General features: G+C 35.1%; 1 protein-coding gene across 6 annotated transcripts in view; it reads left to right on the top strand.

Moving 5' to 3' along the window:
- The window catches only part of ppip5k2 (diphosphoinositol pentakisphosphate kinase 2), a 217,798-nt gene extending 207,439 nt beyond the window's left edge, over positions 1-10,359 (top strand). For all 6 annotated transcript variants that reach the window (XM_052116272.1, XM_052116271.1, XM_052116268.1 and 3 more), the window contains 3 exons: positions 3,598-3,741; positions 4,293-4,412; positions 7,136-10,359. In XM_052116272.1, coding sequence (XP_051972232.1) covers positions 3,598-3,741; positions 4,293-4,412; positions 7,136-7,494 — 623 coding nt within the window. In that variant the 3' untranslated portion in view covers positions 7,495-10,359. The remainder of the gene's footprint in view (positions 1-3,597; positions 3,742-4,292; positions 4,413-7,135) is intronic.
- Positions 10,360-14,554: the final 4,195 nt, after the last annotated feature.

Raw genomic sequence — 14,554 nt, 5'->3', positions numbered from 1 at the left:
CTCTGCAGTCGACCGTTATCCCTTTCGGAGGCTTGATTAGCCTAATACAGGACCGGGTGTGTAGGATAACGGCCCGGCCCCGCCCTCCGCCCTGCCACATTCCTCCCTCATTCTCTCAGGCTGGGGAGTATACCCCCCCCCCTTTCCCTGGGGGAGGGCCCTAAGCCCCGTCTGACAGCAGGTCATCCCTGTCTACCTGAACGAGGGAGGGGACAAGGGGAGGGAATCAGAAATAATTAAACTGGGGGGGTACTTCCTTTAACAGTGTAGTACCCCCCCCAAAAAAACACTGTAAAATTTAAAAGAGAGGGAAAAGGCCAACGCAGAGCTGCAGTGAGAGAGGAGAGAGAGATGAAAAAAAAAAACAACTCTTACTCGCCAGTTCTCCGATACGCCGCAGCTTGTTCCTTGGCCACTCCTCCACCCTCTATCGGATGACAGCCGCGCCTCTCCGGGCGGATCGGAGGCGGCGAGAACCGGTTTGTCAATGTAAATAATATTTTAATTAACAACTTAAACAAAAGACAAACACACACATATGACGGACATATCCGTAAACGATCTCTCTCTCTCCTGCACGATCCTCTGCAGTCGACCTTTATCCCTCTCGGAGGCTTGATTAGCCTAATACGGACCGGGTGTGTAGGATCACGAAAGAAAAATCACTTTAAAAATTCTAACATATATTCAAAGTTTGAACTAATATTTCTGTGTATTTTCATATATACAGCCTGCTGTCATTATACAGATCTCATTATTTTACATTACAAGCAATTATGATGTCATATTACCATAAGTTCCTTAGACCCAGCAAATAAAGTTTTACAATGTCAATAAAGTATTTGGTGCATAAAATTAATATGATAAATGTTGTTTATTACAAAAAGAATATTTTATTGATATTGTATTTGATGTGCTGAATTGAACATTGATACATTTCTGTCCATATTTATAGACCAAGAAGAGGAAGTTATGGCCAAACTCTCAAACATTTGGTATCTCTGAAAAGCCTAAGGAGTCCTCTGATAATACACCAAGATTTACCTCTGTATAGGCTAAGAATAACTTAAATAAAAAATGTCCTAAATAAAAAAAATGTATTGCTGGGCCTCAGGAGGATTAGTATAATATATATATACATATACATATGTATATATATATGTGTGTATATATATATATATGTCTGTGTGTGTATGTATGTATATATATATATATATATATATATACACACACACACACACACACACACACAGTATATATGTGTATATATATATAGTTTGTCTAATTGTACTAAAAAGAGTTTTTTATTTTTTTTTTTATTTAGAGAAACAGGGACAGCGTACAATAAACATTAACCTCAAGGGGAAAGATGCATAGTACCAGGTTTTAGCTCAAGAGTTAATTTCCACCCGTAGTCCCTGGGCAGGCTGATGTTATAATAAAATACATCATACATACATGAATACATGCAGTTTAATTCTGACAATTTCATATTTCAGGGTTAAAACAAAATCACTCCTTTATGCTTCTATTAGCATTTTCCATACTGTCCCAACTTTTCAACAAAAAAAAGGGGTTGTATAAAAGATTTCCTAACATTCACTTTTGAAATTGGTACTAAATTCTGTGTGAATAGGTGAAATGTAAAGTATTTTTAGTGCATAATGCTGCAATGCAGTGTTTTCTAAGTTAATAATTAAATTGATGTTTTGGAAATAAGCTGTCATGTGAAATTGCCCATTTTTTTAGCATATCAGTTTTATTGTTTGTTTGTTTTTTTTCTTTTAATCTGCTTTTCTAAATGGGTCAGTGTTTTCCAGTTTGTTCAGTGGTAAGTGTTAATCACATTATATCCTGTGTAATTAGTGTTTGTTGGTTTATTTAGTCTCTGGTCCCCAAAGCTTTTGTAGTATTGACATCTAGTTAGTTTTAAGGGCTTATTTACTTGGATCTCTCCCATAATAGTAGAACAGTAAAAAGTTTTAATGGTTTTAAAAGTATGTATTTACCCACAATAATTATATATTTTTTTAAATGTATGGAATAATCATTCCAATATAAGATATTGGTTTGGTCCATACACAAAAGGAATAGTAACACATATTGCAGATGTTCCATTGAATTTTTGTTATTTATATATATATGATTGTTGTATTTTTAATAATTGCTCAAAAATTATCTCACATTATTCATTCTAAAACATGAAAACCTAATAATCTGAACATAGAATTATTACCTCATATTGTTGTGTCATTGGCTCATTTAACTCTTCAGTTTTTAATATGCGTGTTTTATAGCTAATAGGTATTTACTTTTTACTTTTATTTTTACAACATTAGCTAATTTATCTGGGTGTGAAGTGGGAAAGATATGCTGATAATCACACCTTTGGCTGCACATTCTATATTAATGCACCAGGTTTCTACAATGCCTGACAACAAGAATTGTAAACAGCCTACAGTGAGGCTAATGAATACTTTTACTTGGCAGCAGAGTTGTTTATTTTGGTTATTAATAATACATTTAACTATTGAACATTGGTGTATTTTATCATATTTCTGTTGCTGCCGTTTATTAAAGCAATAAGCTGAAGTTGTGATTTACATTTATTTTAAGAACACCCTTTACATGTGGTAAAGTCACTAACACATTGCCACATGTTTTATTGCTTTATTAAAAGACAAAAATATATATATATTCAGGCATTATGTCCCAAAGTGAATGATTAAATGGAACAAATCATGATTATATTGTGTCACTAATTGCATCTGAGCAATGTAAATATTTGTACAAAGTAGGTAGAATATCACTTCCGCTTCAAACCCATCATGGCTGAATGATGTTTTTGGTTGGTTGAGATTTTTGTATGGTTGAGTTAAGCCCAACATATACTTTGGTTTTGATGTTAACTTGGCTTCTGTGTATAGTTGAATGCTAGCCATTCAAAGTATACTTCATTTGACTGCACGCATACACAGGCGCTTGCACGCTATGACTTCTATGAGATACTGGACTGTTACGCATCAGGAGTTTAGACCAATAAAAATGTATTTATATTCCTTCAGACTCGAGTTACACAAATGCAGGAATCTCCTGACCCTTCACACATGTGCACTTGACATGCACATCCATTGTTGTTGTTTCCAACTTTGTCTCTTGTTGTTTACCGGTGATGACATCTTCTGATGCTTCTTTGTGACAGCAATGTTTCAATTGTGAGTGTTGCCACCTTGTGGACTCACTAATTAATGCAAAAAATGTCTTGCGTAACAAAGTTCAGAGTATACGTGGTTAGAAAAATCGGGCCTTGCATGTTAAGTGCTCGAACGTATTTGTCATGCATCCTGTAGGCATATACACCTAGCGTTAGCATCTGACTGAATTATACTTTGGGCTTTATTCTTTGTGTGACCATCTGCCTCCATTCTGGCCACCTCAAACTCATGTTTGATGGTGTTGTTGCTTGATTTTATTTTCTAAGGAAATGGAACACCATGTCACTGCAATGAATCCAAGATTATTATTTAAAGATCTTGCCAAATTAGTATTTACAGCCACAGTTTTTCTTCTTTTCTGATATTATATTTTTTATTGAAGGTTTTGAGTTGTACTCCATGGTTCCTTCAATCTGCCCATTGGAAACCCTCCATAATTCCCTGTCTCTCAAACAAGTGGATGACTTCCTTGCCTCCATAGCCATATCCCATGATGCAGTCCTGGACATATCTGCACCTTCCCCAGGTACACTAACTGGCAATTTGCATACATGTAAAAAAATATTCAACCTGGAATAAGCATGTGTCTGTGCTACTGCCATTTTAGAACAAATGGCCAATTGATAAGCGATCAACATCTAATGCCTCTATCCTACTCTGACTTAAGGGTGCCACGCAATGATGGTGAAATGAAAAAGAATTAAGTAACTAAAAAGTTGAGCTTTGAATAATCACAACATGATAAATAACAGAAATGACAACAAAAACTACAACAATATCATAAATAAAAGCATGGTAACACTGTAATTTGCATAATTTATTCATGGTGCAGCGTAAGCTGGGAATCCATGATTGAACATAATGTGCGTAGTTATTTTAAATGTAATAACTTAGCAAAAGTTAATAAAACAAAAACATTAATAATTGAGTTCTCAACAAGATCCGTCCAGGGCAATTATTCTACATTTTAAGTTACAATAACAAAAGCTAAATTAAGACTACACTGTAAAAAATATTTTGCCTTTAAATATGCAGTGTGCATCTGTTTTATCCTGTATTTATTTTTGTAACCCTCAGCTGTGACTACAAAGAAGGCTTCTTTAAACATGTACACTCCAGCAAAGGTTTTGCCCTGCAAATTCACCCAGTCTCTTGGCAAGAAGACGCCAACATGCTCACCAGAGTGGAGCACATCAGGCATGTTCAATACAAGTTATAATCACCAACAGAATTAGAACAAGTGCTTTGCAACAACAAATGCTACATTGGACATGCTATTACATGCGCTGCTAGCTAAAAGTATGGACACAATTATGTTCTTAATGGTTGTCAAATCTTTTGATCTAAAACGTTGTACTTAAATGCTTGAAATTACTTCTGCAGACACAACCAATATATTTTTGTTTTATTTTTATTAGTGATATTCATGATGGAAAAGCAGCCAACAAGTATCAAACTTACATGGGATAACCTTGTTTGTTACAGTACTGTTTAAAAAGCATACTAGAATGCACCGCATGAAGTTGATTAATTGAATGCCCAGAGTATGCTGAGCTGTAATCTCAGCAAAAGGTGGCTAATTTGAAGAAGTTTGATTATGAGAGTTTTAATTTGCTGAACATTCTTTGGGGTCACTACCAGTGTTGGGTGGAATCTGATTAAAAACTAATTAGTTACTGAAATCAAATTAGAGTGAAAAATTATGTAACATTACATTGTGCGTTCTTGTAATCAGATTTCAGTTACTGACGTTCAATTAATTTAATTACTTTTACGTACATTACTTAGTTTACTCATATTTCTAAAATAATATTATTATGTAGAATACATTAAGATTTTAATTACATTAATATGTACAGTATTTGATTTTGACAAAAGCCTTTAGCACAGTAGATGTTTTACAAAACCTTGAGACAGTTATTTTATATAATCTGCTTGATAGTTTCAAGAAATATAAATTTTATATTTAAAAAACATTTTTGTGAATAGAAGTAGAATAGAAGAACAGGGAGCCCTGCAACAGATGGCATGGCCCCCACAGAGTCCCCCACTGAACATCGAGTCTTGCATTACATGAAGAAACCGAAACAATTGAGACATAAATACATGGAAGATATGTGGCAAATTAGACAAGATATTTAAAACAAACTATCTATCAACAACCTTGAAAAACTGTACCAGGTGTACTTAGGGGAATTAGTGCTGTTTTGATGGCAAGAGTGGTCACACAAAATATTTTTTATTTTTATGTTTTTATATATAATGTTTACTGCATTTTGTATGACTTTAATTGATAAATAAAAACTATTAATATAATTATTTTTGATACACTATAAAAGTAATTAGTAATGTGACATTTTTTTATGAAGTAACCAGTGAAGTAATCTGATAATTTAAAATAGTAATCAGTAATGTATAGTTAATATATTTTTATAAAGTCATTTACCCAACACTGGTCACAAATTATTTCCCATTATTCCTGTGTGCTGTTTCATAGTTTTTGTGATTTCACTGTTTTTCAAAAAATTTGGAAAATAGTAATAATATAGGAGGAGGTGTCCAAGCTGTTGACTGGTAGCGTTTATAATTAATACATGTAATAATGTCAGTTGCAATCAAAAGTCATCAAAGTGCTGTATTTTTATGTAATAATGTCATAATATCCAATGTAATATGGATATGTTCACTAGTTCTCACAGTCATGGAAAACCTGAATATCTTGGTTAATATGAATTTCTAATTATACTATTGCTCATTGTTAGTTCATAAGAAATTAACATTAAAAAATATTAATAAATGCTGTAAGGCTTTTGTTCTTTTTTAGTTTGTTCATTATTATTATTTGTTAACTGATGTGTTGATCTATAAAACCTTATTGTGCTAATTTTGTTGCAAGTTTAGTAGAACTTGCCTGCAAGCCATAGCAATGTCTGATATTAGAAGGAATTGTTCAGAGTTACTTTTCAATTAATCTGTGGAAATTATTCACAAATCAGTCTGAATGCTTGATTAGTGAATCAGTCTGAATAATAAAAAAATAAATCCTTATCCAAGTGACTGAAAAGGTTATAGAACCTTCATTGGCCAATTAATTAATTGGTCAACTGTGGGAAACCTGTTATTCCCAACATAGTCTTGTGATGAAATCTACATTTCGTTGTGGTTTCCTGGTGAAATTACACTAGAGGCTCCACAACAACTGTGCGTTTTATTCACTTGCACACAAATCATAACTGCAACTGCTGATTATGACTTTATAAACACTTATTCTTTACAGTGTTACTCACACACTGCTATTTTACACTTTAACAATTACACATCATTTTAAAAACTTTACATTTTAACACTCGTATTACAGACACACTTATTCCAATGTAATCCGTTTCAGCAGTTTCACCTGATTTGAGTATTGGACTTTGAACTCAAAGTCTGCTGTTCGACCCCAGCCAAACACACAAGCAGGAACGTGAGACAAAACTATAATTGAAGAGACACAAAATTGTTGCTTCAGTATATTAGCTTTTAATTTTGCTATTTGTTTTTGGACACTATCAGTTAGGTTTAGGTGTTGGTTTTGGTTTTGGGCTAAGAATGTCTGTTTTGTTTTTTTTAACTCTCATTTGCTCTTAGATCACTATTGGCTAGGTTAAAGTTTTAGGTTGGGGAGGTATGCTTTACTCATTAAAACCTCACTTTAAAAACCTTGTCTGATTAGGACACCATTTTACTAGCTTTTGGCACCCCCTGCTTGACATTTCACTTGGAAACTGCAGCAAAATGTAAAAAGGTCATGTAATGTTCATGAGATCAGGCTGGTTTTTCCTCAGAAATCAACAATTTGATTAAGGACAAGAAATATTTGACCTTCCATGTCCAGTGTCATTTAGTGGTTTTTAACTTGTGTATATTTTTTACTTTAGATCAAGATGGTTTTCCAGCTAGACAACCTAGAGCAGTTGAAGAGCATGGTGCTAGTGATGGAAAAACCTCACTTCTGAGCTCCGCGACAAAGCCGACCAACCCTGCTCCAAACATCTGGATCACTTCACCACCTCAATCTCATGACTGCTCCATTAAAACCCAACAACAATCCAGTGACCCAACAGATTATCAGAGCCTTGCTATGGATAATGAATGCATTACAAAATCATGTCAGACCTTGTCACATCACAGCCATATGCAGACCACCACACAGGAAACACAAAGTGGACTAAATTCACAACACTCGCCCAACCAGAACACAATTACAGACACGGCTATCAAGCCAAGGACTTCTTAGGTACAGCACCACAGTCTATGGTAAAATATCATGGACAATTAATACATATATATACACCAACAAGGGATTGCTTCATAGAGCAAGTTACATGCCAAATTTAATAGCTTTTACTGATTCAGTCATCTCATTTCATGAATGGTCAATGTGTAAACGTGGGACACCAAAAGATATCATATTATAAAAACCTGTTCATTCACCTGAATGTTTCAGAAGAATATGTTACTTGTATCTTGTATATTTAAATGTCAAAATGTAAAAAGTTTGCTGCATAGAACTTGTCATGAATGCATTGTTGCTGCAGCTAATTTTATTATCTTTTGTTAATTTAATGAATGAGGGTCTCATCAAACAAGATTCAACATGAAATGTAATTGTTTAAAATCATCTCTTGTCATACATATATGTAATTACAATCAGAATTAGCACTTCGGTTTCCTTGACTGTTATTGTAATTCTCGTATCCCAGGTTTATATGCAGAGACAATTGGTCCCCCAAAAAGTGTATTACTCTGTTTTTTGAGCATTCTGACCAGCAACACTGGCTCAACCAATGTTTTTGCTGGGACCTTCTGTTTGTTCAACCTGAGGCAGATGAGGGAGTGTCATTATTTTTGCATTCCATTTGGTGATGCTGGTGGCTCAGAAATCACCTCACCTATAAATGCTGAATGAAGTTCCAACAAATTGTATTAGAAAATAGAATTTTAAGAGTAATTGGTCATTAAATAGTCCTACAGTGGATTAGATTTTCTGGCTTCTTACCCTAATCATGTGACATGGTATGGAATAGAGGTCAGCCGATATGGGTTTTTTAATGGCCGATACAATGTCGATGTGTCACAATTGAATATAGAAATTAATGTAAACATAAAATTGCTAAAAAATTAATTAACTCTTACGTAGCACTTTATTTACAAAATTTCGCAAAAAACGTTAACTTTGTGAAACATTATCTTTAAAAATATATATTGTATTTTAAATTATAGATTTCCATTCAGTCAATTTTTGTAATTTATTTTTGCATGAAGAAATTGTAAATATAATAGGAAGAAGGGAATAACAGAAGTACAGCAGCCATGGATGGCATATGTTCATTAGCGATCACATTTTCTCACAAAAGACCAAATCAAACCAATTGTGCATAGAGTACGCAGTGAATTTGACATTTACTCAGTGCACATGAATCGCTTTTACTTTGAAGTTGAACTCACGTGCTCGTGCTCATCTAGCGAGAACAGCAGCAATCTACTGAGAGTTTAGACGGCATAGATCGCCTACTTCGATTGTTATGGACTGACAGTCATGATTTGTGAATTATTAGAGGAACTTTTCAGGATCCTTATCCAGAAGTTTTGATTCTGGCTGATGGAACTTGCACTTCAGAAGATATTAAATGAGCACTCGACAAGAAAAGGCTGTATTTTTGTGAAGTTCATGAATAACATTTAACATTTGTTTAAACAAGATATCCACATATTTGCAGACAGTATATGATACGAGTTTTATTGATTTGCCTTTTTATCATTAGACAGGGAACTGCTGAGGAGAGGCTGATCAAATATGCTTTAGAGAAAGAAATGTGAGTGCTCTATAGCATGCTGTATTTGCTCATGTTTTGTGAGGTTTGGGTATTACACCTGTTTAAATAAGGTATCCGCACACGACATTCGCTTTATTTATATTTGCCTTTTTAATCATTAGACAAGACAGTTAAGAGAAACAGGGAACTGTTGAGGAGAGAGGGAAAATGAAACAGTCGAGCCCTTTAACATTTTGAGCTCAAACGTGTCTATCACGGTTCTGATATGCAGACCGTTTAAATGAGACTGTGTTGCACACCGGCCTATTGTTGTAGTACCTCGATGGCACATAACAACAAAACAAACTGTGATTGGTAATTTACATCTCAGTTCACATACAAGCAGGTGATTCTCAGCGCCCTCATGGCCTTAAGAAACAAATCGGCCAAATGGGAAAATGTCAGATAATTAATACATTCCGAATCGGCCTCTGCAATATATCGGTCGACCACTAGTCTGGACATTAGTGATGTCTGGTTTGCAAATCTGTCTAATCAGTTTATTCTTAATGATTTGATTTTATGGAAATATTTGTTTTGCAACAATGTTGTGTTCTCAACTGGTTTTGCTTGAGCAACTAGATTTTATATTGACCATTAAGTAGCAACTCAACATAGTATGTTACAACAGGGCTTTAGGTATTATGAAATGCCAAATTTGATTACCTTTTTTTTTGCCGCCATTAGTGTGTGAGTGTGAATGTGTGTGTGAATGGGTAATCACCCATTTGGTGATTGGGACACAGTGTAAAGCGCTTTGGTAACCTCTGAGGTTAAAAAATATAAGTGCAGACCATTTACCATTTTCTGAAGTGGTTATTTTGAATAAGCATTATTTCATTTGTTACTGAAAAAAAGCATCATGCTGCCTCAAAGTATATGCATAAGTTGACAGATTTTGCCCTATCTACACAACATTCCTATAACTCCATATTGTGGGCTTTTTACACCAAGTATGGGAGCTTTGCCACCGTATCTAAAAAAATATTTTAAAAGTGACCTTCTGTTATTATTTCTTTGAACACAAATTATATTGCTCCATCAATATTCAATACAAATAAAAAAAATGTTTTGATTGTTTTTGTTTTTTAGATAAATTAGTGACCAGAAAAAAAGTACATTTTGCTTAAGTGGTGCCATTATTCCCTACCAATATTGTTTAGCATACAGAAGTGAACAAACAGTCAAATTGTAGTTTTCACAACATAAAAATTCTTATTACTAACTTCCCCTAATGTTTTCTTTTTAGCTCAACTTTTGTAAATTACTGCTACTGACTGACTGTAAATCATAAGTAATAGAGCTCGAGTTTGTGTTTTTATAGATTTGTTACGTTTTCATTGTGTGTATACTTTATTTAACATTTTGTTTCAAACCAATGGTACTTAGGCAAGTTGTTCAGAATGAGGAGGTTTACATCATGGTCTGAATAACTTGTTTTTTTAAAAAAACAGTGTATACTACAGTTTACATACATGTAAAACGTGATAGCGCCTCCCAGTGGCCAATATTTGTCAAATTTTGCATAGACCTCTTGGTCAAAGGGACAAATAGGCCTACCAAGTTTTGTTCCAGTTGGCCTTATTTAACCCTATATAAAAGCTGCTGATTGGTCGATGGTGGCCATGTTTTTAAAGATATGCGAGTGACCTCATATACCTTGATGGTACGTTGGACAAAGACACTGCATGCAAAATTTCAAGTTGATCGGACCAACGGTTCCATAGTTAGAGCCACATTTGTTTCGAAATATGATAGCATAGAGGCAGAGGTGTGTAATTTTTTGTGTGAGTCCTCAGAATGACCTCGTATATAAGTATACCAAATTGGTGATATCACATTCCGTTCAAGAGTTATAACCGTTTTAGTAAAAGGGGCCCCACCGACTATGTACATTTTGGCAAACTGTTTGACAATGAATCAGTTTCAAAATTCTTTTGATAACTTGTCATATTGGGTGCCTTGATGCCCTCCTACCTTAGAATTCAGCCCCCGAAGGCAGCATTTTGCAGTTTTCGGACACAGCCATAAAATGAGGCTAGACAGAAACTGGGATAATGGAAAAATAAATACATAATATAATTCCAGAAATATGTAAACATATCCCTAAACCAATGTGACATTTAATCATGCCTGGCAACTTGACAAATATGTTTTCAATATTTTTAGTATATAAAAAATAAGTTGACATTTGATTATCTATAATAATTTTGGAAATCACAGATTTATTTTTAAACTAATATTATATAAGTCAGAAGACATTTCAGTGTACCACGTTTCTTGATATATGTAGCGGCGGGAAGTATACGGGACTTAATTAAGGAAGACTGAGTGAGCAACAGGATCTTAGTCCCCCACCCAATACTTTTAGTCTTTGTACAATGGTTAGTTGTATGTTGCACCTATAGTGTTGCACTTTTAAATGCTCAAGATGAGGTGCGGCTGGCTCCAGGGTTTACTCAGTTTTCTGCACACACACACTTCAGGTGGCTGCCGTTTACTCAGAAAGTATGTGTAGTAGACTGCAAAAACCTACCCTCACCGGATCTAACAATATAGGTAAGACACCCCACTCCTTAGTATAAGTGACTTGAGACAAATTAAGATTAATTAACAAAAACATTTATTTATACTTATTAAATTAAAAGTAGGTTATTTTGTTTTGTTTTCACAGGAAAAGTGAATCAATTTAAATTCCAATTACAACAATAATGAAATAAAAATGTATAAATCAATAAAATATGAAAATGAATGATTCTGTGTCAGTTCCAGATGATTCTCAAACAAAATAACAGTGTACTCAGTGTAGTTTTTTTTTTTTTTTTTTTAACAACACTGAAAAGTTTCACATGAACATTTACCTCACACTTTTGAATAAGTTCACTTTAAAAGTTTACTTAAATTCACATTTCAAAAACACAAAAAGATCACTTTGCTTCAGTTCAAAAATGAGTTCACCGTCGAATCCAGGACAAAACAATGGAAAAAAAATTTGTTTCAGTCCATTCACGAATTCACGATTCAAAATGTTCAATGCACACAAACATGAAGTGTATGAATCCCTTTAGCTGGACGGTTCACTAATCACAGTTCAACGAATGGAAGTTGACTCAACTCAACGCACGATAAGCGACGGCATCCATTGCGGTTTTAAGTTCATTTGAACAAATAAAACAAAACAACTGTATGTAAAACACAAACAAACACGAGAGTATTTTAACTCCGCTGACGGCGACTGATTGCGTGTTATCAAGCCAAACACTCCGCTTCACGCACGGACGCGGGAGAAATCTTTCTTTCACCTTCACTTGTCAAACACTCATTAACACAAACAAATATCACAAATATCACTTATGTATAGTGCAAGTCATGGTTTAAAATGATTAAACTAAGTAAGTGTTAAGGGTCAGTGTTTAAACAAAGATTTTGTATGAACTGTAAGATTAATGACCAATGTCTTTGAAGTTCATCCTTGATTAATTGCAGAAGTTCACATATATGCAATTGTCTTTGTTAGTTGGCTGATGAATGGTTTTGTTGGCAAATAATTGATAGTTTATGTATTCCATTTCAAGAGTGTAGTCCATCATTATACTGAGGTGATGTAGGCAGAGATCAGGTGCATCGCAGTTCAACCTGGCCAGTAATTTCACTGAGGTCTATCCTAAATTCAAGGTTCAGACAATAACATTTGAAGTATCCCATGTCTGATAGTTGGAGTTGGCATCAGTTCATCCTCTGAAGTCAATAGTAACAGCCCAGATAGCAATGAGTCGGCGGAGGCAGTACAAGCGGCAGAATGGCGTTATCGCAAACACGTTTGACGGCGTACCGCCAGCGGCAGCCGCCTTCCTACCGCCTTCGTTCCGCGGCCGGCCCACTGGCCATCCGCCGTTCCGCCACCGTTATATCGAAGGAGGACCTTCCGCGGGGCGTCGGAGGCAAACGCTATTTTCGAGCGATCTGCCGCCACTTATTGTGTGTGTATACATATATATATTTAATATTTATAGCATGCAGTTTATCAAGAATAATGATTGATCAAACCAGACAAATTTCCATTTGGTGTTTTAATTCCACATTTCAAAGTACAGTAACTGTCATTGAAACAGTGGTGGCTGCTGGTCTTTCAAAGAGGGGAAGCTCATTTTCGGCCTACATTATAAACTTATTTACCCTATTTTTTGCACTAAATCAATCTTAGGTGTTGATCTGCCCTGCTGTTTAATTCAAATTTTTTCCTCGTAAGGAAGACTTTCAAATGGCGTCGACAATATTAGCACCGTCTGCCATCGTGCGCAGTTTCACCCGTACGACGCTAGCCTAGCCTACTGTATGAATGAACGAACGAACGAACGAACGCTCTAAAACAAAATATATTAAACTTGGTAAAACTGAAACAAGGAATGTGGTGTATAATTGTGTGAAATGTATTATGCAAATTGAATAGCAATTTCGCCAAACAAATATAAAGAAATAGGTTGCAGCAGTTTGTCTTTCGACTACACTTGAGAAATCCGCGATGGGACTGAGCGCGAAATAGCTTCAGTGACTTCTTATAGTACAGATTCGCTGTCAATCAAAAGGAGATGCAGTCTTTCGACAGATCCTCCAATCATCACGCGGAAGCCCGGAGTCCGGGCCAGCCCACTCCTCATTCACCTCCAGAGACGCTGAGCGTCCGTGGGCGGGACATAATCGCAGCATTTATCCAATGACCGTCTATTTTCGAGCACTGAAAAAACTGTTCAGAGCAGCCACATTGAAGTCAATGGACGCTCGGCTTCAACAGGGAAATGCACTGACGCTACGGGAATGTATGAGAAGTAAATCGAGTCAGCCGACCTGCTATATGTAATGTTGCTGATTCTGAACGAACTCGTCTTCGAGATGAACGTGTTCTAACGCATTTTTAGTCAATAAATTGTTTACACAATAGTACATATTTGACCATTATTTTTTTGACATTATAGGGGAAGCTGAGCTTCCCTTGCAGTCTTAAAGAAATCCCCACTGCATTGAAACAAGATGTCAGATCACTGAAATTTAAATAACAGAAAAATACAAACACACACACACTCACTAAAGAACATGCAGGTTTCCAATTAAATTTTGGTATAAAAAAAAACAACACTTTTGTAAAAAAACACTATTGTAACACTTACAATAATTGTTAATAATATAAAGAGGTCAGCTCTGGGATGAAAATAATTACCAGTAAACATAAGCAATTTCTAACAATAGGATAAGTGGTAATAATTTAGAGTAAAGCTCTGGAGTACAATATACCATTATAACTGCCATGCTGACCTGTGGCACAAGGATTTACAAGCTGTATTTAAAAATAGAATGGCACTGTAACAATGAAATAAGCAGCAAATTGTATATGAAATAATTGAGATCTTTGGTATCAAAGAATGTGCAGGATAACAGGTATAATATACATTTTGACATTCAACTTACACATGACAACAAGTGGGA

This window comes from Xyrauchen texanus, chromosome 43 (genome assembly GCF_025860055.1).
Source record: "Xyrauchen texanus isolate HMW12.3.18 chromosome 43, RBS_HiC_50CHRs, whole genome shotgun sequence".
Classification (NCBI taxonomy): Eukaryota; Metazoa; Chordata; class Actinopteri; order Cypriniformes; family Catostomidae; genus Xyrauchen; species Xyrauchen texanus.
The sequence above is the reverse complement of the archived record's forward strand: the minus strand, read 5'-3'. Positions and strand labels throughout refer to the sequence as shown.